The 26,682-nt window shown below is 45.3% G+C and overlaps 1 protein-coding gene across 2 annotated transcripts in view; it reads left to right on the top strand.

Annotated features, from left to right (window-relative positions):
- prrg4 (proline rich Gla (G-carboxyglutamic acid) 4 (transmembrane)) overlaps nucleotides 1–24,824 on the top strand; it is a 55,363-nt gene extending 30,539 nt beyond the window's left edge. For both annotated transcript variants that reach the window (XM_086008256.1, XM_086008258.1), the window contains exons 5-7: nucleotides 4,227–4,350; nucleotides 17,018–17,143; nucleotides 21,677–24,824. In XM_086008256.1, coding sequence (XP_085864382.1) covers nucleotides 4,227–4,350; nucleotides 17,018–17,143; nucleotides 21,677–21,719 — 293 coding nt within the window. In that variant the 3' untranslated portion in view covers nucleotides 21,720–24,824. The remainder of the gene's footprint in view (nucleotides 1–4,226; nucleotides 4,351–17,017; nucleotides 17,144–21,676) is intronic.
- Nucleotides 24,825–26,682: the final 1,858 nt, after the last annotated feature.

Here is a 26,682-nt window from a genome sequence, read left to right as displayed (position 1 = left end):
CTGCTTCCACCGCCCTTTCAGGTAGTACATTCCAGATCACAACTCGCTGCTTTAAAAAAAAAATCTCATCTCTCCGCTGACTCTTTTGACAATTAATCTTAAATCTGACCTTTGGTCACCGACTCTTCTGCCAGCGGGAACAGTTTCTCCCTATTTGCATCTGTCTTCACTAGAGATCATCGCCCGTCTCCGCCCTTACCTCAGCTCATCCATGCCTTTGTTACCTCTAGACTTGACTATTCCAACGCACTCCTGGCCGACCTCCCACATTCTACCCTACGTAAACTTGAGGTCATCCAAAACTCGGCTGCCCGTGTCCTAACTCGCACCAAGTCCCGTTCGCCCAGCACCCCTGTGCTCGCTGACCTATATTGGCTCCCTGTTTAAGCAACGCCTCGATTTCAAAATTCTCATCCTTGTTTTCAAATCCCTCCATGGTCTCGCCCCTTCCTATCTCTGTAATCACCTCCAGCCCCACAACCCCCCGAGATATCTGCGCTCCTCTAATTCTGCCCTCTTGAGCATCCCTGATTATAATCGCTCAACCATTGGTGGCCGTGCCTTCTGTTGCCTGGGCCCTAAGCTCTGTAATTCTCTGCCTAAACCTCTCCGCCTCGCTACCTCTCTTTCCTCCTTTAAGATGCTCCTTAAAACCTACCTCTTTGACCAAGCTTTTGGTCACCTGACCTAATTTCTCTTGATGTGGCTCGGTGTCAAATTTTTTGTCTTATAATACTTTCTGTGAAGCACCTTGGGACGTTTTACTACGTTAAAGGTGCTATATAAATACAAGTTGTTGTTGTTGTGGAGAAGATGATGCTGCCAATGTAACAGTAAAGGAGGAGGCAGTAGCGATATTGGATAGGATAAAAATAGATAAAGAGGAGGTACTTAAAAGGTTGGCAGTCCTCAAAATTGAAAAGTCATCTGGTCCAGAAGGGATGCATCCTAGGTTACTGAAGGTAGTAAGGGTGGAAATTGCAGAGGCTCTGGCCACAATCTTCCAATCCTCCTTGGATAGGGGGGTGGTGCCAGAGGACTGGAGGATTGCAAATGTTACACCCCCATTTAAAAAGGGGGAGAGGAGTAAACCTGGCAACTACAGACCAGTCAGCTCAACGTGGTGGTGGGGAAACTTTGAGACAATAATGCAGGACAAAATTTGGAAAAGTATAAGCTAATCAATGAAAGTCAGCACTGATTTCATTGAAACTTATAAAATTCTAACAGGAGTAGACAGACTAGATGCAGGAAGGATGTTCCCGATGGCGGGGGGAGTCCAGAACCAGGGCTCACAGTCTAAGGATAAGGGGTAAGCCATTTAGGACTGAGATGAGGAGGAATTTCTTCACCCAGAGAGTGGTGAACCTGTGGAATTCTCTACCACACAAGGCAGTTGAGGCAAATTCATTAAATATATTCAAAAAGGAGTTAGATATATTTCTTACGGCTCGAGCCTGCTCCACCATTCAATGCGATCATGGCTGATCATCCAAATTCAGTACCCGGTCCCTGCTTTCTCCCCCTACCCCTTGATCCCTTTAGCCTTAAGAAATATATCCAACTCCTTCTTGAATATATTTAATGAATTGGCCTCTACTGCCTTCTGTGGTAGAGAATTCCACAGGTTCGCCACTCTCTGGGTGAAGAAATTCCTCCTCATTTCTGTCCTAAATGGCCTACCCCTTATCCTTAGATAGTGACCCCTGGTTCTGGACTCCCCGACCATCGGGAACATCCTTCCTGCATCTAGTCTGTCCAGTCTTGTCAGAATTTTATAAGTTTCAATGAGATCCCCTCTCATTCTTCTAAACTCCAGCAAGTACAAGCCCAATCGTCCCAATCTCTCCTCATACGTCATTCCTGCCATCTCAGGTATCAGTCTGGTGAATCTTCGCTGAACTCCTTCCATGGCAAGAACATCCTTCCTCCGATAAGGTGACCAAAACTGCACACAATACTCAAGGTGTGGTCTCACCAAGGCCCTGTACAACTGGAGCAAGACATCCTTGTTCCTGTACTCAAACCCTCTCGCTACGAAGGCCAACATACCATTTGCCTTCTTAACCACCTGCTGCACCTGCATGCTTACCTTCAGCGACTGGTGCACAAGGACACCCAGGTCTCGTTGCACTTCCCCTTCTCCCAATCTATTGCCATTCAGATGATAATCTGCCTTCCTGTTTTTGCCACCAAAGTGGATAACCTCACATTTATCCACGTTATATTGCATCTGTCATGTTTGTGCCCAATCACCCAACCTGTCCAAATCATCCTAGAGTTTCTCAGCATCCTCCTCACAGCACACACGCCCACCCAGCTTTGTGTCGTCTGCAAATTTGGAGATATTACATCTAGTTCCCTTGTCTAGATCATTAATATATATTGTGAATAGCTGGGGTCCAAGGACCGATCCCTGCGGTACCCCATTAGTCACTGCCTGCCACTTGGAAAAAGACCCGTTTATTCCAACTCTTTGCTTTCTGTCTGCCAACCAGTTCTCTATCCAAGTCAATACCTTGCCTCCAATCCCATGTGCCTTAACTTTACACGCTAATCTCTTACAGTTCCACAGCCACCCTCCCGGTGGCCGGTATTCATGTACGAACCTGGTCAGTGATTGAAAAAGGTCATCAACGCCAAGCCTGACCTTGGTCTTGCCTGACGCTGACTCGTGCTCACTTCCAGCAGGGGCCAGTGGATAGCATATGGATTTCTCTAGAAAAGAGAAGACTGAGCGGTGACCTGATCGAGGTCTTCAAGATTATGAAAGGGTTCGATAGGGGTAGACGCAGAGAAGATGTTTCCACTTGCGGGTGAGGCCAGAACTAGGGGCCATAAATATAAGATAGTCACTAATAAATCCAATAGGGAATTCAGGAGAAACCCAGAGTGTGGTTGGATTGTGGAACTCGCTACCACAGGGAGTGGTTGAGGCGATTAGCATAGATGCATTTAAGGGGAAGCCAGATAAACACATGAGGGAGAAAGGAATAGAAGGATATGTTGATGGGGTTAGAGGAAGAAGGGTAGGGAGGAGGCCCGGGTGGAGCATAAACACCGGCATAGACCAGTCGAGCTGAATGGCCTGTTTCTGTGCTTTTAATACTTTGTAAGATGCTGTCTTGTACATAATATATAAAATATCTGCAAAGTGGAACAGAAATACACAAATTAGAGCTAAACTTTACAGATTTGATATGAATCAAATGTCTTGCCATAAAGTACGAAATTCAATTAAAAGTGCCTCTCAATTAATATTGTGCGTGGGCTATTCATTCAAAATACCTGTTAAATCTCTGTCAAATTCCCCGCCCCCCACCATGGGTGTTGAACTCGCTTGTAGGGCGCTTACTGCTAACCCGACAGATCAGATAACTCGGCGTAGTCCGCAGTTAATCCCTGGTCAGCTGCTGCTTGCTGGGTAAACATGCTGAGCCATCAGGAGGACCCTATCGGTTGATAGCTTTGTGTTCTGAATCTACTGATTCTGCCATTTGCTGATGCATTTGATTTTATAAACGACTGATCATTTGCAGGCCTTTTCTTTTATTTGATCTAATAATTTGAATTAAGCAACATTGCAAATTGGGAATTTAGTGCTTTTGGGCGGGGGGGGGGGAATGAAGTAATTTAAATTTAAATAACTTTTGAGTTTCTAGAAGTAGACAATGTAAGACGGCACCTTCCCAAACCCGCGACCCCCACCATCTGGAAGGACAAGGGCAGCAGGTGCATGGGAACAACACAGCCTCCAAGTCGTACACCATCCCTCTTTGGACATATGTTGGTCGTTCCTTCGTCGTCGCTGGAACTCTACCCAACAGCACTGTGGGAGCACCTTCACCACGCGGACTGCAGCGGTTCAACAAGGCGGCGGCTCACCACCTCCTTCTCCAGGGCAACTAGGGATGGGCGATAAATAGCGGCTTTGCCAGCGAGGCCCGCATCCCGTGAATTTTTTTTTTTTTTAAGTGGCAAAAGTTCTCTACAAAGGGAATGCTTTCAGTACTGCATTGGTCTAATGGGCCAAGACATTGACATCTGATGCCTGTTTTTTGTAAGAATAAAAGAATCACAGCTTGGTACCAACCGCTGGGACACACAACGGGAAGAGCTCAAAACATTCATGATGGAGCTCTGGTACAGTGACTTCGAAAAATAGCGAGCAAAGATGAAACCAGACTTCCTATTGCTAATATTGCCCATCTCTCTCTTTTTTCCAGGCATTACGACTGATATAACTACAATTCTGACAGCCTTCTTTGGCACCGTGATATTTTTGATTGTATTGGGGTTCTTTATCTGGTATTACTGCAAGCGGAGATACAAAGACCGAGGTAGCACGAGGCAAGTTTCCCCACATTGGATTATTCTTTGTGTATGCATGCGGTGACTTTTCGAAAAACAGTAGGAGTAAAGTTTTCAAAATTTACGACAGTCTTGGTGCGGTTGTAATCTATATATAAGTGTTTCAGAATTGTACGAGCATCAGCGGGTTGAAATGTTTCGATGGGCGAATCCATGCACAAGTTTGTACGAAATCTGAAATGTTAGTGCTGAGCGATAAAGGAATGATGGCCAAGCCTTTGCCTTTAATCCTCAATTGCCCAGCTTGTCCTTACTTGGAAGATGCAGCTTCCTTCTCAAATAAGATGTTTGTACATGGAAAACATGGGGGCGCACAATCTAAGCCAACACAAACAGACCTGCCTACGCAGAGTGATCACGCTAAAGTGTTTTCTGCCTGCTTTTCTGTTAACAACATCTTGCATTTGTTTGGCGCCTTTAACGTAATAAAACATCCCAAGGCGGTTTCACAGGAGTGTAAATCAGACAAAAATCGACACCGAGCCAAAGAAGGAGACATTAGGACAGGCGACCCAAACGTTTGGTCAAAGCAGCTTCTTAAAGGAGGAGAGGTTAGAGAGGTGGAGAGGTTTAGGGAGGGAATTCCAGAGCTTGGGGCCCAGGCAGTGGAAGGCACGGCCGCCAATGGCGGAGCGATTAAAATTGGGGATGGACAAGAGGCCAGAGTTGGAGGAGCGCAGAGATCTCGGAGGGTTGTAGGGCTTGAGGAGGTTACAGAGACGGGGAGGGTGGTGGGGGTGAGACCATGGAGGGATTTGAGCACAAAGATGAGAATGTTTAAGTTGGCGTAGTGAAAAGAGTCGCAATATCACAATTACAGGACCTTCCAGCGATCAGATGGGCGAGGCTGAGTTTCAGATTGGTGTGTTTCTCCGAGCAGTAGAATGCTCTACCTGAGCAGCATGCAAGGTTGCTGGTGCCTGAAATACTTAACTACACCTCCTGCTGATCACTGTCAGCTACTTGAAAGTCCGTGGCATGCACAGCCTGAATGAAGGAGGCTGCTTTTCCTGGGCAACTGTGTGCGAGGATATATTTTATTTAACGTCTTTTGTATATGTGTGTGTGTTTATGTGTAGAACTGTCATTGAACTGAAATTCAATTTTAGTAGACGGTGTTGGTAATTGTAAAATTCCTTTTGCCAAGAAGCAAAGATGTAGGATTTTTTTTTTTAATTAATTCCTAAGATATAGACGTCACGAGCATTTATTGCCCACCCCGTGTTGTCCTTTTAGAGAAGGTGGTGGTGGGCCGCTGCAGTCTGTGTGGTGTGTGACTTGAAGGGAATTTGGAGGGGGTGGTGTTCCCATGCACCTGGTGTCCTTGTCCTTCTAGGTGGTAGAAGTTTGGGAGGTGCTGCCGAAGAAGCCTTGGCGAGTTGCTACAGTGCGTCTTGTAGATGGTGTACACTGCATCTTGTAGATGGTATATTCTAAACCAAGGGGCAATTGTCCCTCAACCAACATTACTAAAACTGTAATAACAACAGAGTGTTGGAAACGCTCAGCAGGTCAGGCAGCATCGAGGGGAGAGAGACAGAGTTAAGGTTTCTGGTCGCGGACCCTTCGTCAGAACTGGAAAAGGTTAGGGAGGAGAGATTTTTAAGCAGGGGCAGGAAAGAACAAAGGGAAGGTCTGTGATAGGATGGAAGGCAGGAGAAATTGACTGATAAAAGGGATGATGATGCAAGGCAAAAGGAGATGGTAATGGGACAAGTTAAAAAACAAAAGATGGCTCTAGATGATGTGTGAATGATGATGGCAGCAACATTAACAGCTACCATGTGAGGAAACAAGAGGGAAAAAAATGTATAAAGAAATACAGGGGCCAATTTATAGTCTGAAATTGTTGAACTCGATGTTAAGTCCAGAAGGCTGTAAAGTGCCTAATCGAAAGACGAGGTGCTGTTCCTCGAGCTTACGCTGAGCTTCATTGGAACAGTGTAAGAGACCGAGGACGGAGAGGTCCGAGTGGGAGCGGAGCGGAGAATTAAAGTGACAGGCGACCGGAAGCTCGGGGTCACCCTTACGGACTGAACAGAATCTGCGTTTGGTCTCACCAGTGTAGGAGGAGACCGCATCGTGAGCAGCGAATACAGTATACTAAATTGCAAGAAGTACAAGTAAATCGCTGTTTCACCTGGAAGGAGTGTTTGTGGCCCTGGATCGTGGGAAGGGAGAAGGTAATCGGGCAGGTGTTGCATCTCTTGCACTTGCATAGGAAGGTGCCGTGGGAAGGGGTGTTGGGGGTGACAGAGGAGTGGACCAGTGTGTCACGGAGGGAGTGGTTGCTTCGGAATGCTGAAAGGGTGGGGAGGGGGAGGGAAGATGTGTTTGGTGGTGGGATCACACTGGAGGTGGCAGAAATTTGCTATTGTATTACGCAGCATTTTGCAATTGTATTACTAAAACTGATGTGCTATGCTAAACCTTTATTAATCACTGGTTAGGCCTCCGCTGGAGTATTGTGTCCAATTTCTTCGTTTTTATTTATTAATTCATGAGATGTGGGCGTCACTGGCAAGGCTGGCATTTATTGCCCATCCCTAATAGCCCTCTAGAAGGTGGTGGTGAACTGCCTTAAACCACTGCAGTCCTTGTAGTGTAGCTACTCCCACAGTGCTGTTAGGGAGGGAGTTCCAGGATTTTGACCCAGCGACGATGAAGGAACGGCCGATATACTTCTAAGTCAGGATGGTGTGTGACTTGGAGGGGAACTTGGAGGTGGTGATGTTCCCATGCGCCTGCTGCCCTTGTCCTTCTAGGTGGAAGAGGTCACGGGTTTGGGAGGTGCTGTGTAAGAAGCCTTGGCGAGTTGCTGCAGTGTATCTTGTAGATGGTACACACTGCAGCCACGGTACGCCGGTGGTGGAGGGAGAGTGTTTAAGGTGGTGGATGGGCTGCCGATCAAGCGGGCTGCTTTGTCCTGGATGGTGTTGAGCTTCTTGTGTTGTTGGAGCTGCACTAATCCAGGCAAGTGGAGAGTATTCTATCACACTCCTGACTTGTGTCTTGTAGGTGGTGGAAAGGTTTTCGGGAGTTGGGAGGTGAGCCACTCGCTGCAGAATACCCAGCCTCTGACCTGCTCTCGTAGGTACAACATTTATGTGGCTGGTTCAGTTGAGTTTGTGGTTAGTGGCAACCCGCAGGATATTGATGGTGGGGGGATTTGGCGATGGTACTGCCAGCAGAGTGTCAGCCGTGGCTTAGTGGGTAGCCCTCTCGTCTCTGAGTCAGAAGGTTGTGGGTTCAAGTCAAGAGACTTGAGCACAAAAATCTAGGCTGATACTCCAGTGCAGTACTGAGGGAGTGCTGCACTGTTGGAGGTGTCCACTTCGGATGAGACATTACACTGAGACCCCGTCTGCCCCCTCAGGTGGACATAAAAGGTCCCACGGCACTATTTCGAAGAAGAGCAGGGGAATTCCCCCCAGTGCCCTGGTCAATATTTATCCCTCAATCAACATCACTAAACCAGATTATCTGGTCATTATCACTTTGCTGTTTGTGGGAGCTTGCTGTGCGCAAAATTGGCTGCCACGTTTCCCACATTACAACAGCGCCTACACTTCGAGTACGTCATTGGCTGTAAAGCGCTTTGGGACATCCTGAGGTCATGAAAGGCACTATAGAAATGCAAGTCTTTTCTTTACTGAATGTCGGGGCGGTTGGTTCGATACCCTCTTGTTGGAGATGGTCATTGCTCAGCACTTGTGCGGCGCGAATGTTACTTGCCACTTATCAGCCCAAGCCTGGATGTTGTAACTACAAGCAGCTCTCACCATTGTTTAGGCTATAGAGAAGGAGCCAGTGATTAACTTTGTAAATCTGAATTGGCAATCTAAATCAGATCGAAGGAAAGGATACACTCAATCCAACTTGGGTTGCAAGCAGAAAATGTTGGAAATACACAGCAGGCTGGTCAGCATCTGTCAAAGACAGGTTAACACTTCAGCTGTGAGCTTCATCAGAACGGAAAACTAAAAGATAAAGAGGAATTTTTAAAAAAGGTAGGGAAAATTAGAGAGAGAAAAGGATGAGGAGAGAAATCTCAAATACTTCCAAACAACGGAGGTCTGTGATTTTACCCGTTTGACCACCAGGTGGCGTCGCTGCCCCATCCGTCATAAATTCCCATCTTGGGAGCAAATAAAATGGAATCTAGATTCATGGCCGGTTTTGCTTTTAATTGGCATTTGCTAGTTAATAGAAGCACCCATAAACAGGACTGAATACAGCATCTTCAATCTCGATTCAGCAACTGAAAATTACCCAAACCCAGATTATCCATGTGATAGTGTCTCTTAAATTGGGTCGACCATTTTTCTTTGCAATTTTAACACAACACTGAAAGAAAAAGACTTGCATTTCTATAGCGCCTTTCACGACCACCGGACGTCTCAGCGCTTTACAGCCAATGAAGTACTTTTTTGAAGTGTAGCCACTGTTGTAATGTGGGAATCAGTTTGTGCACAGCAAGCTCCCACAAACAGCGATGCGATAATGACCAGATAATCTGTTTTAGTGATGTTGATTGAGGGATAAATATTGGCCCAGGACACCGGGGAGAACTCCCCTGCTCTTCTTCGAAATAGTGGCCGTGGGATCTTTTACATCCACCTGAAGGAGCAGACGGGACTTCGATTGAACGCCTCATCTGAAAGACGGCACCTCTGACCAGTGCAGTACTGAGGAGATGCTGCACTGAGTGTCAGCCTAGATTTTTGTGCTCAAGTCTCTGGACCTTCTGACTCCGAGGCGAGAGTGCTACCCACTGAGCCACAGCTGACACTAGTCAGACATTTCTGTTCATTGGGTTTGGAGATTATGCTGGAGGCTGCCACAGTACCTGCTGCTGCCTAATTAATTTAACCCTATTTTCCTGGTTAGGGGCTGGCTTTGATATGACCCACCTTAATGTTGGAATTTTTAATGAGAATCGTTGCAACAGTGCTACCTTTTTTTTTCCAGGTTTTTAGTTGACCTGTGAGATTGGGATCTCCATCTTGGTTCCTGGGAAGAACAAATCTGGGACGTTTTTCTCTCCCTTTGCCGCTCCCGCCCCAGGTGACGGTGGTACATTGTGCTGTATTACCTGTGCCACAGGTGACGGGGCCTCCAGTAACTTGCTCCAAGTGGATCTTTGCGCCTGCACTGTCTTGTGTTGGCAGCGATTTCAACTGTTGGGATCACGCTGGCACAGCCGGAATCACTTGATGCACCCGGTTCCAGCCCCTGGGAATCGGGACTCGGAGCCCCACATGTATGCCTCCAAACCCAAACGTCCCCTCCCCTCCCCTCCCCACATTAGGGCATTAGAATTCTATTCATCGTACTTGGTTTTAGTTATATATGATGCTTCTTGCTGAGGTCGTAGAATCATAGAATCGTGCGGCATAGAAGGAGGCTGTTCGGCCCATCGTGCCTGTGCCGGCTCTTTGGTAGCGCTGTCCAATTAGTCCCACTCCCCCTGCCCTTTCCCCACAGCCCTGCAAATGTTTCCCCTTCAAGTATTTGTCCAATTCCCTTTTGAAAGTTATTATTGAATCTGCTTCCACCGCCCTTTCAGGCAGCGCGTTCCAGATCACAACAGCTCGCTGTCTCTGTTTCACTGGGAGGGGGGAGGGGGGAGAAGATGAGAACGAGTTGCTGGCTCTTCTTTTCTGGCTGGCCTGTGAAGAACCTGCCCCTCCCTGTTAGTGGCTCTTCAACATTCCATCGACAGCCAGTCGGCCTGTTTGGTCAGAGAGCAAAAATGTACCTACATTCTGTAGCCTGATGCAGTGGAACAATCCCGTGAGCCGCTTTATACGACAATAGTTGCTGGCAATTTCCCTTCCAGTTATAGCATTCGGGTGATCGATTTACGCCCTTGTGCCTTTCCAATTACTGGAAGATGTAACTCTCGGGTAGTTTGAGGGTGAATAGCCCCTGCCAAAAGGCAATTTTTTTTTTTTTTTTTTTATTTGTATGGTGAGATGCGATGTTGAAAGGAGAGAGATCATTTCCACACACAGACACACCTTCGTAATCTCTCTGGGCCCTTTCTCACCTTTTTTGAATCTGAACCGTCTGTGATTCTGGGGAGTTCAGCAGTTGGGGTCAGGACAGCACAGCTGCCCAGCGTTTGGTGCAAAAGAGTCATTTGCAAAAAGAGCTGAATTTAAAACGTGCGGCTGCAATGGTCCCATCGCTGAAGCACTTTTGGTTAATGGCCATATCTCCACAGGAGGCCGTTCCTGGCTCTCCCACTTCTTGGCTTTAAAAACTTTCCCTGTTTGTGTCATTGAGAGTTTTGCCGTTCTGACTGAGAGCAAAGCCTGTGTACTCTCCTACTCCCGTGGTTTGGTGTGAAGTAATCTTCTGGACCTACCTTTTTCCTGTCGTTTATTAACTTGCATGCTTCTGTAATAATATTACCTCTCAGACACCTCCTTTCAAGGCCGAAAGCCCAGTTACATTAGCAATTCTCACACCATCGTGTTTTTTTCGATTGAGGAACCTTAGTTTAGATTTGAAGATGAGCAGAGAAATAGCAAGAAAAGAGAAGACTGAGGGGTGACCTGATAGAGGTCTTTAAGATTATGAAGGGGTTCGATAGGGTAGGGGTAAGAGAAGATGTTTCCACTTGTGAGGAAAGTCCAAAACTTGGCCATAAATATAAGATAGTCACCAATAAATCCAGTAGGGAATTCAGGAGAAACTACTTTACCCAGAGAGAGTGGTGAGAATGTGGAACTCCCTACCACAGGAAGTGGTTGAGGCGAATGGCATAGATCCATTTAAGCTAGATAAGCACACGAGGGAGAAAGGAATAGAAGGACATGCTGATAAGGGTGAGATGAAGAGGGGTGGGAGGAGGCTCGTGTGGAGCGTAAACACCGCCACTGACCAGTTGGGCCGAATGGCCTGTTTTGTGCCAATCTATCCATCAATCTCTTTCTCTATATTGCAGATTAGTTTAAGAACGGATCATTGGGTTTGCTTTGTGGGTGGAATTTTCAAAAATAAAAATCGTACATAACGACGTAAAATGAGCAGCTTGTGATGGGACACTGAAGGCAGTCGGTAAGAAAGAAGTTCCATTTATCTAGGACCTTCCTGCATCCTCGGGGACGTCTTTGTGCTTTGACTTTGTAATGTTACTGAAGATGTATCGTAGCAGGAGAGAGTCTTGTCAAAAACCCAGCTACTCTTTACAGTGGTGGGGTGGGAAGCAATTTTCCGCATTCGTGCTGCTGCCCGGGAGCCTCGCTTGCCAGCTGTGGGTGCACATCTGGAAATCACAGGTGTGCCGCCTACGATCTTTCATCCATTAAAATTGATTTGTTGTCGAGCCCACTTAAGTACTTCAGCGGTATGAATCCTACTAAATCCTGGCATTCTGTCTTGCTCTAATTGGCCCTTTGCTGAATAATTTATCGGGGACCTTTTTATCTTTATATCTTAAAGCATTTTTTTTTTTTAATCCTGTAAGCCATATTTTACCAGTTTACTTCTAGGAACATTCTTTGCTTTCCTTTACACCTCTCATTCAGTTATACAGGGCTTTGGTGAGACCACATCTGAGTACTGTGTACAGTATTGGTCTCCTTATTTAAGGAAGGATGTAAATGTGCTGGAAGTAGTTCAGAGAAGGTTTACTAGACTAATACCTGAAATGGGCAGGTTGTCTTATGAGGAAAAGTTGGACAGTAGCTAGGCTTGTATCTGCTGGAGTTTAGAAGAGTAAGAGGTGACTTGATTGAAACATATAGGGGGAGAAATTTGGTGGGCTGCGCCACCAGTTAGCGCCTGAAGAGGGCACTCAGTGGCATTAGCGCCACTGGCCACGCCTCCCACGATATTTAGCTGGGGCGCTAATGGCGGCGTTAGCCTGTTGCGCTGCGCCGCCACCGATGATGTCATCGGTGTGCACAGCACCCCGCTACCGCCCCGATTGCGATATTTGCCAGTGACCGCCTCTAGCGCCGCTCGCTAATCGCGCCCGGTTCACGGGGCCTACCTGTGGCAGCAGTGGCGCAAATTAAGGTGGAGGTGCGGGGCGGCCGTTTTTTTTTTGGCGGCCGCCTGCCAGCACCTCCGTCCCCGGCCTCCTGTTCTACCCCCGCGGCAGTGCCGGCTGTTTTCCGAGAGCCTGGCACTTCTCCTCGGTGCCGGGCTCTTTTGCCGGCACTCGCGATCGCTCATCGCGCTGGTGTAGGCCCCTCCCCCTTAAGAATGGGAGGAAGGCCTGCAGTACCGCAGCGCGCCGTGCCGCAGTGTGTGGCGCTGCGGCACGTTGCGCTGCGATACTCAGTTTCAGCGCCCTAAGAGGGAAGCGGAGCGCCTCGAGCCTCGCCCCGTGTCCCTCTTGGGGCGCTCAAGCTGAATTTCCGGCGATCGCTGCTGCTCCAATTGCAGCGCAAAATCTGGCGCCCAGGCGAGCTTGGCGCCCCGTTTGCTGCTTCACCCAATTTCTCCCCCATAAGATCCTGAGGGGTCTGGACAGGGTGGATGTGGAGAGGATGTTTCCTCTTGTGGGAGAATCTAGAACTAGGGGTCACTGTTTAAAAATAAGGGGTCGCCCATTTAAGACAGAGATGAGGAGAAATTTTTTCTCAGAGGGTTATGAGTCTTTGGAACTCTCTTCCTCAGAGGGCGGTGGAAGCAGAGTCTTTGAATATTTTTAAGGCAGAGGTAGATTGATTCTTGCTGAGCAAGGAGGTGAAAGGTTATCGGGGGTAGGCGGGAATGTGGAGTAATTGGATCAGCCATGATCTTATTGAATGGCGGAGCAGGCTGGAGGGGCCGAGTGGCCGACTCCTGCTCCTAATTCGTATGTATGTATGTTTTAGCTATTTTTTCTCCTCTCCCCCTCACACCTCTTTGTACTCTCTCAGATCCTCTGAAAAGATGCTAACTAAACCAACCTGTTTTTTTTTTTTGAAGAAGTTTGAAGGAAGGGTGTGCAGTCTGCAGCTGTTTCTCACAGGCTGCAGCTGGAACTAAAATCATTCACAAGACTTGAGCACAGTGCTTGTAATAGGGAGAAAAAAAACCTGCTGAGCCAGTAACAGATCATTTACAGATTAATAAATACTAAACCTTGACTTGGTTCTTGCAGTGTGTTTTATAAAGTAGGTGATGGGTGTGTAAAACCATTATCTGAAATGCAGCTTCTCCCCCAGCAGAGCTGAGTGAGGCTCGCCGCTCCGCCCAACCCTTAGTCTCTTTTAACAGCAACCATCGGAGTCTGTTGGCTCCTGCATTGCAAGCCCAACGTGTTGGAATGCAAACTTGGTATGCACGTGCAACATGGATTTCAATAGTAAAAGAGCTGGACTTCCTGTGTTGCTGAGTGACGATTCCAAAGGTTTCTGCCAAAATTTGAGTTGCAATCTGGGCCTGTAAAGCCCCTGGAGCCTATTCAATCAGATCGTGGCTGATCTGTACCTCAACACCATCAACTTTGCTCCATATCTCCTGATGGTCTCGCCTAATAAAAATCTATCGCTCTCAGTCTTGAAAATATCAACTGACCCCCAGCATCCATGGCCTTTTGGGGCAAGAGTGTTCCAGATTTCCATTAACCTTTGTGTGTGGAAAAGTGCTTCCTGATTTCACACCGGAACGGCCTGGGTCTAAATTGAAGATTATACCCTCTTGTTCTGGATTCCCCCACCAGAGGAAATAGATTCTCTGTATCTACCCTATTGAATCCTTTTTCTAACGCCTCAATTAGACCACCCCTGAATCTTCGATCCTCAAGGGAATACAAACCAGGTTAATGCAATCTTTCCTTATAATTTAACCCTATTTGAACAGTACCTCCCTGGGCCTTTTTTCCCCCCAGAGTAAACAATCCCAAGCTCCTCAACTTCTCAAACTGCCTTGTGCCCGCTATCAGCTTGGTTGCCCATTTCGCATTATCCTGGCTGCTGTACAGTGACCAGCAGGATACACACTCTTCATCTGTGACCATTCTGGTATCTTGTACAAAGTCATGATCTCTTTTCCCCCCCCCCCCCCCCCCACTCTGGGATTCATCCTTTATCCCTCACTTAAACCTGCAGACAAGCTATTGAGTCACACAAAATAAATTGGGACTGTGAAGGTAAACCTAGGTAGAAGGACAACTGAAAGTTGTAACCCAAGAAAGTCGGCGTTGGTTTCTAATAGAAAGCCCGTTAACTTTAACCACCAGTGGTTACTTCCAGCTTTGATAAACAACTTAAGAGCGTGATTGTTTACCATTGTTGAAGTACGTAACAAGAAAACCACAGGGGAGAGTGAACACTAAAGGGGTGCAGTTATCTTGTTGCCAGGATTACTGTTTTATATCCAATTACTGGCTAGCGCATGTTTCAATTATTTATGGTGAGGAGTAAGTGTAAAAGATTTTGAACTTGCTCCACAAAGGATAAATGCCAACTATGCCTGAATGTGATTTCCCCAGAGGAACTTGTGCTGCTAATGAACTGCGCAAAGGTGTGATGCCTTTGTTCTGTGGATGGGTGCCAGAGTGGCTTTCACCGTATGAACCTAATTATCACCCCCACACGCCTGATTAGCAGCGCAGAGCATGTGTCTTCCCTGATGTTTATCAAGCTGCATGGACTGCCAGTCCCCACTTGGGATCCAGATGTGAAGACTAGGCTTCAATCTCACTGGGCAGCAGACAATACCAGAATTCGGAAGGTACGTCCGCCAGTCATCACTGACTCCTGTGGAAGTTGAGCTATGGTAGTGTAGCGGTTATGGTATTACAACAGTGACTACACTTCAAAAGTACTTCATTGGCTGTAAAGCACTTTGGGACGTCCTGTGGTTGTGACAGGCACTATATAAATGCAAGTCTTTCTTTTACTAGACTAGTAGCCTATCTGTGGTCAATTCAATTCCCACCATGGCAATTAGCAAAATTGAATTCAATAAATCAGGTGATTTGTGGGCTGGCGCTAGAAACAAATGGGCATAAACGTTGTTGGATAGTCATGACAAACCCAACTGGTTTACTTGGAGTGTTGTGTGCTGTTCTGGTTGCTGTATTATGGGGGGGGGGGTGTAGAGACACTGGAGGGGTGCAAAAAAGATTTACAAGGATGATACCAGAAATGTGAGGTTATACCCATCAGGAAAGGATGAACGGGCTGGATCTCCTTTTTGTATTGAAGAGTGAGGACTGAGGGGTGACCTAATAGAGGTCTTTAAAATTATGAAAGATTTTGATAGAGTAGGCACAGAGAGAGTGTTTCTACTTGAGGGGAAGAGCAAAATTGGAGGCCATCAATATAAGATAGTCACCAAGAAATCAAATGGGGAATTCAGAAGAAATTTCTTTACCCAGAGGGTGGTGAGAATTTCAAACAGTGATTGAGGCAAATAGTATAGATGCATTTATGGGGAGGCTAGATAAGCGTATGAGGGAGAAGGGAATACTGATAGGGTTAAATGAGGAAGGATGGGAGGAGGCTGGAAAAAAGAAAGACTTGCGTTTTGCGGAACACCTCTGTTCAGTCCGTAAGCGTGACCCCGAACTTCTGGTCGCCTGTCACTTTAATTCTCCGCCCCACTCCCACCTCTCGGTCCTTGGCCTCTTACACTGTTCCAATGAAGCTCAATGTAAGCTCGAGGAACAGCACCTCATCTTTCAGCCTTCTGGACTCAACATAGAGTTCAACAATTTCAGACCTTAACCTCTACCTCCATTTTTCCAGACGGCAGCTGTTGGTGATTCTGTTGTTCCCATTTACACCTCATCTAGACTCATCTTTTGTTTCTTTACTTGTCCCATTGCCGTGTCCTTTTGCTTTGTACCATCACATACCTTTTGTCATTTAATCTCTCCTGCCTTCCACCCTATCACAGACCTTCCCTTTTGTTCTTTCTTCCCCTCCCCCCTTTCCCCGCCTCTGCATTTGCTTAAAATCTGTCATCTCTAACTTTTTCCAGTTCTGACGAAGGGTCATCGACCTGAAACGTTAACTCTGTTTCTCTCTCCACGGATGCTGCCTGGCCTGCTGAGTATTTCCAGCATTTTCTGTTTGTATTTCAGATTTCTAGCATCCACAGTATTTTGCTTTTGTTTCAATAATTATGTGGCTTTAATCAACTCAGATTTACTAGGTAAATAATTTCTATATTTTTGTGCAGTACCATGCACATATACAGTGTATTTTGCAATAATATTTAGTCAAGCCAAGCTGTTTGTTTGGCATTATTTCATTGTGGTGTACACAGGCCAGTGATGCATATGATTATTTTCCTGAATGTTGGGAAGTGTACTAATACTGCACCTTATAACTGTCCATTCAGTTTTTCTTGTGTGTATATATATTTTTTTTAAGTCCTAGTTTGCTGTGAAAATATGAAGAGTCAGAAATAATGTAGACACAAATTATCGTTCTTTTCTGCTTTGCTAGTGCCTGCTTAGTCAAGGGTTACGTGCAAAATGTAATTATTTTCCACTTAAGTAAATCATGTTTTGGTCTCGGCACCTCCCGCCTTTACAGTATTTGTCCATCCTGAGCTTCCCTCTGGAAACTGCACGTTCCTGTATGTCGGGTGACTGTTCCATTCTTGTACTATTATGAAAACATGACCGGTGAACTGAGAAGCCACTATGTGTGCTTAGGAGTGCTTATTAATGCCCTTGTCTTATCAGGAGGACCGAGGAAACCTCCATGAATCCTGTGCCCTTTACTACAGATGCAGAGTCAGCTCTACCTTCCTACGAACAGGCACTTGTGGCAACTGGGCAATATGATGCCCCTCCGCCCCCTTACCCAGGGTAGGTAATGCCGCTATTGTCTTTTGGAAGACCGCGGAACTAATGTCGTAGTTATTGTAATAGTTACTGCAGTAGCTGTTTTCCTGGTAATCCGCGCACAAGAACCTTATCTCAAATTGGCTGTAAATTGCTTTGGGACGACGTACAGGCGGGTGTGAAAGGCACCATATAAATTGCCAGTCCACTCCTTAGCGACGCAGGTTAATAAGTCCATAAAATAAGCAAACCAAGCACTGGGGTTCATCACCAGAGGGATAGAATTGAAAAACAGAGAAGTTATACTCGCTGGAGTTTAGAAGAATGAGAGGGGATCTCATTGAAACTTATAAAATTCTAACAGGACTAGACAGACTAGATGCAGGAAGGATGTTCCTGATGGCGGGGGAGTCCAGAACCAGGGGTCACAGTCTAAGGATAAGGGGTAAGCCATTTAGGACAGAGATGAGGAGGAATTTCTTCACCCAGAGAGTGATGAACCTGTGGAATTCTCTACCACAAAAGGCAGTTGAGGCCAATTCATTAAATATATTCAAGAAGGAGTTGGATATATTTCTTAAGGCTAAAGGGATCAAGGGATATGGGGAGAAAGCAGGGACAGGGTACTGAATTTGGATGATCAGCCATGATCTCATTGAATGGCGGAGCAGGCTCGAGGGGCCGAATGGCCTACTCCTGCTCCTATCTTCTATGTTTCTATATCGAACCTTGGTTAGACCACACTTGGAGTACTGTGCACAGTTCTGGTCTCCATATTGTAACAAGGATATAGAGTCACTGAAGAAGATGCCAAAAAGGTTCACAAGGATGAAATCCGAACTGAGAGGATATGCTTATCAGGAAAGACTGAACAGGCTTGGGGCTCTTTTTTCTCTAGAAAAGAGAAAGCCAAGGGTTGACCTGATCGAGGTCTTTAAGATTATGAAAGGGATTGATAGGTTAGATGTAGAGAAAATGTTTTCACTTGTGGGGAAGTCCAAAACTGAAGGCCATAAGTATAAGGTAGTCACTAATAAATCTAATCAAGAATTCAGGAGCAATTTCTTTACCCAAAGAGTGGTGAGAATATGGAACGTGCTACCACATGAAGTAGTTGAGGCGAATAGCACGGATGCATTTATGGGGAAGCTAGATAAGCACATGAGGGAGAAAGGAATAGAAGGATATTCCTGCCCAGACTACTGCAGTGGCACCATGTCTCCAGATCCCACCTTTTATTCCTCTGTTTCCTTCTCAAAGTTCAAACACTTCACCCTCTACCATCCACCCACTCACTCCAGGGCTATAGGCTTCCAGGTGCTTCTAGACTGAAATTGCCTCCCTGCAGCCTATCTGCATTGAGTGATTCTCCCCTTGGCGATTTTCAACCTCCCTCCTCACCGCCATTGACTTCCTTCCCCCTTGCCTCTCTCAGCCTTACCCTCCACATCAACATCCTACATACACCATCATTTTACCTTGAAATCTCTCTAGGCACTGGCAACGACCGGCTTCGCTCTAATAATTTCCTCATTACACATGCCCCTCCCAACTCGAACTTTACACTTTTGCCATCCCCTCCCCTCCCCCCCCCCCCCCCCCCACCACCACCCCCGGGGGGGGGAATCCTGCCGAAATTCCCTCACAATGTCCTCTCAAATTCCAATCTACCCGTCTTCTGACTTGCCACCCACACTGACATTGATGCCTCCATCTATCTACTCCAGTATTGCCTCACATGCACCTTTTTAATGTCCTCTTCCACCTCCACCTTCAACACTCTCATCCCTCTCATGATCTCTTAAATTTCTTTGTGTCCAAAATTGAGATCTGCACAGCTTTTTCGCTGCCTTCTGAACTTTACCCTCCTCCCATCTCCCCTCTTCCCCACGGAGCATCCATCCCATGTGCTACAGTTTCCCCCCCCCCCCCCCCCCCCCCACAATTTGCCCAGTGTCCCTCATTACACTAATCTTGTCCCTAAGCTCCCAGCTACTGACCACCCAACTTCCTTCCTCGGCCCCAAGGTTGCTCATATCATCAACCTGTCTGTATTGTTTGGCATTGCCTGATCTCCAACTTTCTTTCTAAATTCCTGAAACGTGATGTTACCTCGCAAGCAGGCTCCTGCCATTTGCTATGCAAGATTTTTCAGTCTGCCTCCCGCCTTATCAAGCTGCTTGGCCAAAGTCACAAATGACATCCTACGTTACCATGGATCATCATTCTCCTTTCCACTGCCTCCGATACTGTTGACCATTCCCCCCTCCTGTAATCCAAAGCACTACTCAATCCTGGTTCCACTCATGCTGTCACAGTGAAGACATTGCATCTCCTCCAATAGTTTCTCCTCCAGTGTTCATATCTAGTGAACCCAAGGGCTCCACATTTGGTTCCCTCCTGCATCATGTAGGTAGACTTCTCAGTGACACCATCCAAGAGCACCGGGTCAGCCTTCCCCATGTAGACTGATGACGCCCAGCTTTACGCTGTCTGCGCTTCACCCTGAAATTACCAGTTAAGACTTGGATGTGACTGTCTGTGTGGAGTTTGCACATTCTCCCCGTGTTTGCGTGGGTTTTCTCCGGGTGCTCCGGTTTCCTCCCACAGTCCAAAGATGTGCGGGTTAGGTCGATTGGCTATGATAAATTGACCCTTAGTGTTAGGGGGATTAAATACGTGGGGTTACGGGGATAGGGTGGGATATGTGTTGGTGTAGGGGTTACGGGGATCGGGTGGGATATGTGTCGGTGCAGGCTCGATGGGCTGAAATGGCCTCTATCTGCACTGTGGGGTTTCTGTGATTCTGTGAGTCGAGCTTTCTCTCCCACATTCATTTAGTTACCATAGCTGCTTTCTTCCATCTCCGTAACATCAACCACCTCCACCCCTGCCTCTCAGCCACTGATGGCAAAACCGTAATCTACGTCCTTATCACCTTTTAAGGCTCGATTTCTGTGATGAGCTTGTCGCCTTCTGCACAAATTGCACCTCACTCAGAATGCTGTGGCCGCATTCTCACCGCTCCTTAGATGCCAGGTTACTTTTTTGTTCCCCACTCCACCACTTGCCTCCATTCCATCAATGGCAACCCTTTTAGCTGCTACATCTCTGTTCTCTGGAGCCCCCCTCCCTAAATCTCTCTGCCTTCACCCCCTCCCCTCCCAACTCTGAAAAACACCTATAGCCCTTTCTTTTTGAGTGTCTTTGCCACTCCCCCTATTTTCTGCTTCATTTTTACCTCTGCTCTGTTTTCCTCTGCTTTTGAAGTGTGTTGAGATTCTTCTCGTACTTGAGTGCTGTTGGGTTGTAAGTTGTTGTTGACTGTCTCGGCACAATGAGTGAGAGCACTTCTTGGTTTAAATTCAGCCAACATAGGTAGAATGAAATCCCCTTGCTCTGCGTTCAGATTCTAAGTGAAGTAATTTTGACCAGTCAGGGAGATCATAAGAGGAAAAATGACTTCAACTTACAATGTACAATTATCAAACTATGTATGTAAGTGATAGTGGAATAAAGATTTTATGTTATATACACAATGGATTTACCTTATTGTAAGTTTATATTTGATTATTCTAATTGCCAGTGCTTAGTTTTATATGTTCTAAGAAGCAAGGAGCTACCTGTTACCATTATCGGTATCAGGAGAAGGAAAAAAAGAACTGGTCTGGACCAAGGACTGCTTAGAATCACTGTCAATACCACTCTGTAGCCAACTGATGTCATCGGTAATAGGACACTTATAAAAGATGGACTGACGATGAAGTTTTCTGCTTTCCAAAGATCTTGCAATCCAAGATAGGTTAGCCAGCCTGACGGCTTGGGCAGGAAAAGTTATTTCCTAAGGAATCATAGGCTACCTTAGGTGAGACTCGAAAGTGTGATTATCCAAGCAATCAACTGTTTATCAAGATGCCAATAAATTGTAAATAACTGAGTGGCTCATTCAGTTTATATGTTAAAAGAAACCTGCTCGTGATTGGTGTGACTATTTCTCCATTGTTAAGTTTTGAATTGAAATCTCTTCCTTTACTGGTTAACATTTAAAGGCAAAGTGTTGACTTGGTAGATTGACTTATTACACCTTCCAGATCCATCATTTTCAATACACATAGAAAGTTTGGGATTTTACTATCAGGCTAACATGGAACAGCATTAAAAAAGACTGACTTTGCATTTACGTAACACTTTTCACAACCTTGGGATGTCCCAAAGCGCTTTACAGCCAATTAAGTACTTTTGTCACTGTTGTAATGTAGGAAACGCGGCAGCCAATTTGCACACAGCAACGTCCCACAAACAGCAATGTGATAATGACCAGATGATCTGTTTTAGTGATGCTGGTTAAGCAATAAATATTGGGCAGGACACCGGGGAGAACTCCCCCGCTCTTCCTGGATTAGTGCGGCGGGATCCTTTACATCCACCTGAGGGGGCAGACCGGGCCTCGGTTTACCGGCTCATCAAAAAGACGACACCTCTGACAGTGCAGTATGGAAGATTATACATTTTGTAATTTTTTTGTAACATTTTTTCACAATTGTATTGTTTGCACAGGTCGTCTTCTGGTTCCTGGAAATCCCATCGCTCCCGAAAATGAACGGACAAATGAGTATTGATAAAATATTGGCACTAACAGTAAACATTTAAATTCAATGTATTTTTAATAATGAAATCTGCACTATACAAATGATATTTAATTAAGTATTCCTTGTTTGTATTTGAATGTGATATTTGTATATAACTTTACATGGACATGCAAAATTATCAGGAAATTATACAAAAATGTTGGCCCTTTTTTTCATATTTTAACCTTTTTCAAACACTTTCTTAATCCATAGTATGAATGAACAACTTTGTAAAACAATGCAAATTTAGATCTCAGTTTGCCTGGAAGTACAAGTCCGAGATTGCCTCCAAGTTGCAGGATCCTTCAGCTTCAAGGATGATTGGAAGATAGTTAAACATTTGTGATATTGGGCCCGGCTTTCGTATCGCTGAGTAATCAGGCATGCATCTTCCCGGATGTTTATCAAACATCAATTATGAATACGGTGGAATTGTAGAATTACCATATTTGCTCAAAAGGTCATCTAAAATTCAAAGTCTATGAAAGTCTAGCAGCTAAGTCAGCCAAATTCAGATCAGACATGAGAAGCATTGCCTTTAAAAAGCTTCATGTTAAAAAGCTACTGACTCTAGGGATCTCCAAGCTCTAAATCAGTGAACTGGCTGGTCAGCTAGCTCATCAGTATCAACTGTCCCTTTCAATTAGTGCAGATCCTCCATTCAATTGGAAGACCGCAAACATGACTACCAAAGTCAAACCCCTGATGATGCTGATCCGTATCCTTCCCGCCAATGAGCCCCGAGCTTACAGTTGCCATTGTGATTGGGAAGCTCTTGCAACATTTCAACCACAACAACCTTAAGAGCTGGCTTTGGAGCAAATCAGTTGATTTTTTTTCTTTCTCTCTCTGCCCATAAATTGAACGATTCTGCCTATTCCCACCACGGAATTCAATCACCAGCACTTGACATTTATAGCATCCTGAGCCAGTTTGAGAAGCTGGCATGTCTGGTTAGCTGCTGTCCTGGATATGTTACTTTCAGAGCATGAAAACATTCAGATTGTGATATAGGTAGTTTGGTTATACTATATGGTACACTTCATGCCATTTATTCAACCCTTTTCATGTTCCAGTGATGTTGGAGGTTTTTTTTTGGGGTGAGATTAAGGTAAGCCTAAGGAAAATTTCAGCTCTTGGCTTTGATTGTAGGATGTACTAATTTGGAATGCAAGAGCTTTCCCTTTAAATGCACGGGTGATGGGATAAAGTATGTAAGCATTCTTTATCAAAACTGCATGGATGAATATTGGAAGATGAATTAAGGGGTCTGACAACTGGTTATTGGGATAGAGAGGGATCTAGCCATGGGAGAAGTTTGATGAAGTTAGAATGATTTCTGTTGAGTAATTTCCATCACCAGTATACTTCAACTGGCAACTTGTGTCCAATACTTCAATAGACTCTGACTTCCTGCGAACTAGGTAACCCAGAGAATTAGTTGTGACATATTAATGAATGTTAGGTATTAGGAATAAGGAAAGTATGTGTGTTCTGGATTACTGATCACTGCCTATATCCAACAACATTTATTAGTTGGTACTGCCATTGATATACCTGGATTTGAACAAGCCTAGTTGATGGAGTGACAACTCCATACCCTACCCAAAATCTTCTGTTTTCTCCCTGTAGAGAGCCAGTGCTATCCTGCTATGAAAGCAACTCGACTTTACTTTAGGACTTTTGAGAAATTATTCATTGAATTGACATTCATATAATGAGAAATAAGCTCCCTGGTTGTTCAGCAAATGTGTCCATTTGAGTAGCTGAACTATTTGGACCAGGATTATTGCAGGTTTACTCCCAGTCTGTGCTGAATTATCTGATCTGTCAGGCTGGTGATGGAGCCGCCATCTCCAGTTGAGTCCGGGAGAAACTAATCCGGTTAGAATTCCTGCTGCTAATCACTATTCAGAGACCACTCCTGGACATTCCATGTGAATTGTTGTGATGTCACCTACAATTGGATAGCCTGTCAACAGTATTTGGCAAGTCTCGTGCATGAATAAGAGCCACTTGGATGAGGATAAGGTAACGGAGGGAGTTTGTGGAACTGTTACCCTGAGAGGGAGACAATGCCTTCAGGAGATGAGAAAATTGAAGTATAAAACCCCTCCAAATTAGCCACGTCACTTTCAATATTTTGGGTTTTGATCCCCAGTTGATTTTTGCCTCTCCTGACTGATTAAATCATGATCGAAGTTAGCTGAGGAAACCATGCTATCTCAGAAAATAAAACTGAAGAGGAATGAAAAGACCTCAAAAGAACAGAACCTGGCAAGTGACGAGGTTTGTGCAAAGGTGTGCAGGTCAGCAAGCCTGACTGGAAGAGAAATCAAAAGAGAAGCTATTTCAATTCAAAACCTTGCACGGGTCTAAACAGACTTGCATACATGTATTTAAGGCAGTAATTACTGGCACACATAGCTGGGGGACCACATTCTGATATGGTTTCCCACATCCTATGGGGTTGTGACAAAGTAAAGCCCTGGGAATAAAATCCAGACGGTAGTCTCTGAGTAATCATTTCTTTTGTGTGTTTTAAGTCCCTAATTGTTGTGAAATCTGAGCAGCTTAAGTTGGTAGGTATTCAGCTAACTATGACTAAAACAATTTTTTTGCTGAATTTTCCAAGTTTTATTTTGGAGTGTACTGTCCAGTGCAATCGTGGTGGTTTGGCTACAGCTTTAGAGGCTTCTGAGGAAATTGAGGCAAATCGGTCTCCCTATGGGAACTGGTGTCTCTGGTACCCCCCAGTATTTCCTCCCCTAACTCTTTTACCCCCACCCAAAATAAACATTTCCCTTAGAGAACAGACACTTTTCCCAAGATTTAGTTTCTTGTCCCTCTGTTCCTTGTCCTTTCCTTCCCCCTTTGGCATTTCTATAACGTTTTTTCAGGCAGTCGCTCGCTAGAATTTTGCTTTTTATCGATCAACTTTCTAGATTCTGTACCCCTGCTGTTAAGTAATTTCTCTCCCTGGCTTTAATTTCTTTTTTATTCAATGCATTATGTATCTTTGTTAGTGTTTGTAAAGTGTTTTGATTCTAAATAAAACTTGTTTTCATCAAAATAAATGTTCAGCCTTGTCAATCTTAGAAACTCAAGTGTTGTCTAAAAATTCTACTACGTACTTGTGGAATATTGTAGCTCTGTTTGGAAGACTGCAAAGAAAACCCAGTACGGCTCGAGTCCAGTGGGTTTAATGACCGTAATCTAGCCACCAACCAGAGTTCGCATACTCCAAAATCAAATATTACAACTGAGGCAGCGTCACGAGAGTTGCTAGTGTCTGAGCTGGACCTCTTGTGGCAGAGACACAAGAATCTATCTACCATATAATGTATTAACTTTGCTATATCATAGAATCGCCCAGCACAGAAGGAGGCCATTCGGCCCATCGTGCCTTTGCCGGCTCTTTGAAAGAGCTGTCCAATTAGTCCCACTCACCTGGCCTTTTCCCCATAGCCCTGCAAATTTTTCCTTTTCAAATATATATTACAATTTCCTTTTGAAAATTACTATTGAATCTGTTTCCACTGCTCTTTAAGGCAGGTAGTGCATTCCAGATCATAATAACTCGCTGCGTAAAAGAATGGCAAAGCCTAAATATGGAGTGCGTGACATACAAAGATGTTCCCAATGCACCTGCTGCCCTTGTCCTAGGTGGTGGCAGTTGTTGGTTTTGGAGGTGCTGCAGTGCATCCTGCAGCTAGTACATGCTGCAGCCACGGTACGCCGGTGGAGGGATTGGATGTTTCTTTCCTTTATAAATTGTTGGCTTCATCTGGACTCAGTTAATAATAACCACTTTATTTTCAAAAAAAACCTTCTAATCATGCCAAGGATCTTTTAACGCCCACTGAGAGTGTAACATTTTACCTGAAAGGTGTTGGCCTAATTTTTGTGCTGAAATCCTGAATTGAGGTTTGTAGCCAGAATCCTGCAGCAATGATCAGTAACATAGCAAAATACTGCAGATGCTGGAAATCCGAAATAACAACAGAAAATGCTGGAAAAACTCAGCAGGCCAGGCAACATCCATGGAGAGAAATTAGAGTCGACGTTTCGGGTCTAACCCTTTTTCAAAACATGATCAGTAAAATGTTACTTCATCTGCGAGTGGCAACGATCCAAATTTCAACTCTCCTTTTAAATAGGGAGTCGCACCATCAAAGTTGTTTATTCTCCTCACCTTGAAATACTCATGTCATGCGCTGTTCCCCAGCTGAGAATGTAATTGAGTGTCTGCTTCCCAAGCCTCTGCTGCTCGAAAGTGCCCTGATATCCACCCCTCCAGTTTCCCCCCCCCTCTTGTGGAAGTATGTTTGATGCTTTGATATGTGTGGTTTCTTTTGGGGTGCGGTGGGGGGAAGTGAGACGATTTGTCACTCAATTGCTTTACACCCAGTGAAGTGCCTTTGAAGTGTAGTCACTGTTGTAATGTGGGAAACGCGGCAGCCAATCTGCGCACAGCAAGCTCCCACAAACAGCAATGTGATGATCTGTTTTTAGTGATGTTGATTGAGGAATAAATATTGGCCCAGGACACCGGGGATAACGCCCCTGCTCTTATAGTGCCATGGGATTTTTTTATCTCCACCTGAGAGAGTGGACGGGGCCTCGGTTTAACGTCTCATCCGAAAGACGGCACCTCCGAAGTGCAGCACTCCCTCAGTCAGCCTATATTTTTGTGCTCAAGTCTCGAGTGGGACTTGAACCCACAACCTTCTGACTCCGATGCAACCACTGAGCCACTGCTGACACGAGCAATAGGCATATACGTCAATGATAAATTACATCAGTACGGTGTAAATTATGTCAGGAACAAAATCAGTATTCAAACATGAAATAAAGCTTTTTTTCCAGACTCTTGCAGGATGCAAATATCTCTGGCAAACCTGGTTAGGTCTTACACCTACAATTTTATATTTC

The sequence above is a fragment of the Somniosus microcephalus genome, chromosome 15 (genome assembly GCF_052327205.1).
Source record: "Somniosus microcephalus isolate GS21.2 chromosome 15, FLI_Smic_1.0, whole genome shotgun sequence".
NCBI classification, from domain to species: Eukaryota; Metazoa; Chordata; class Chondrichthyes; order Squaliformes; family Somniosidae; genus Somniosus; species Somniosus microcephalus.
Note: the sequence above shows the minus strand (reverse complement) of the source record. Positions and strands in the feature narration are given on the sequence as shown.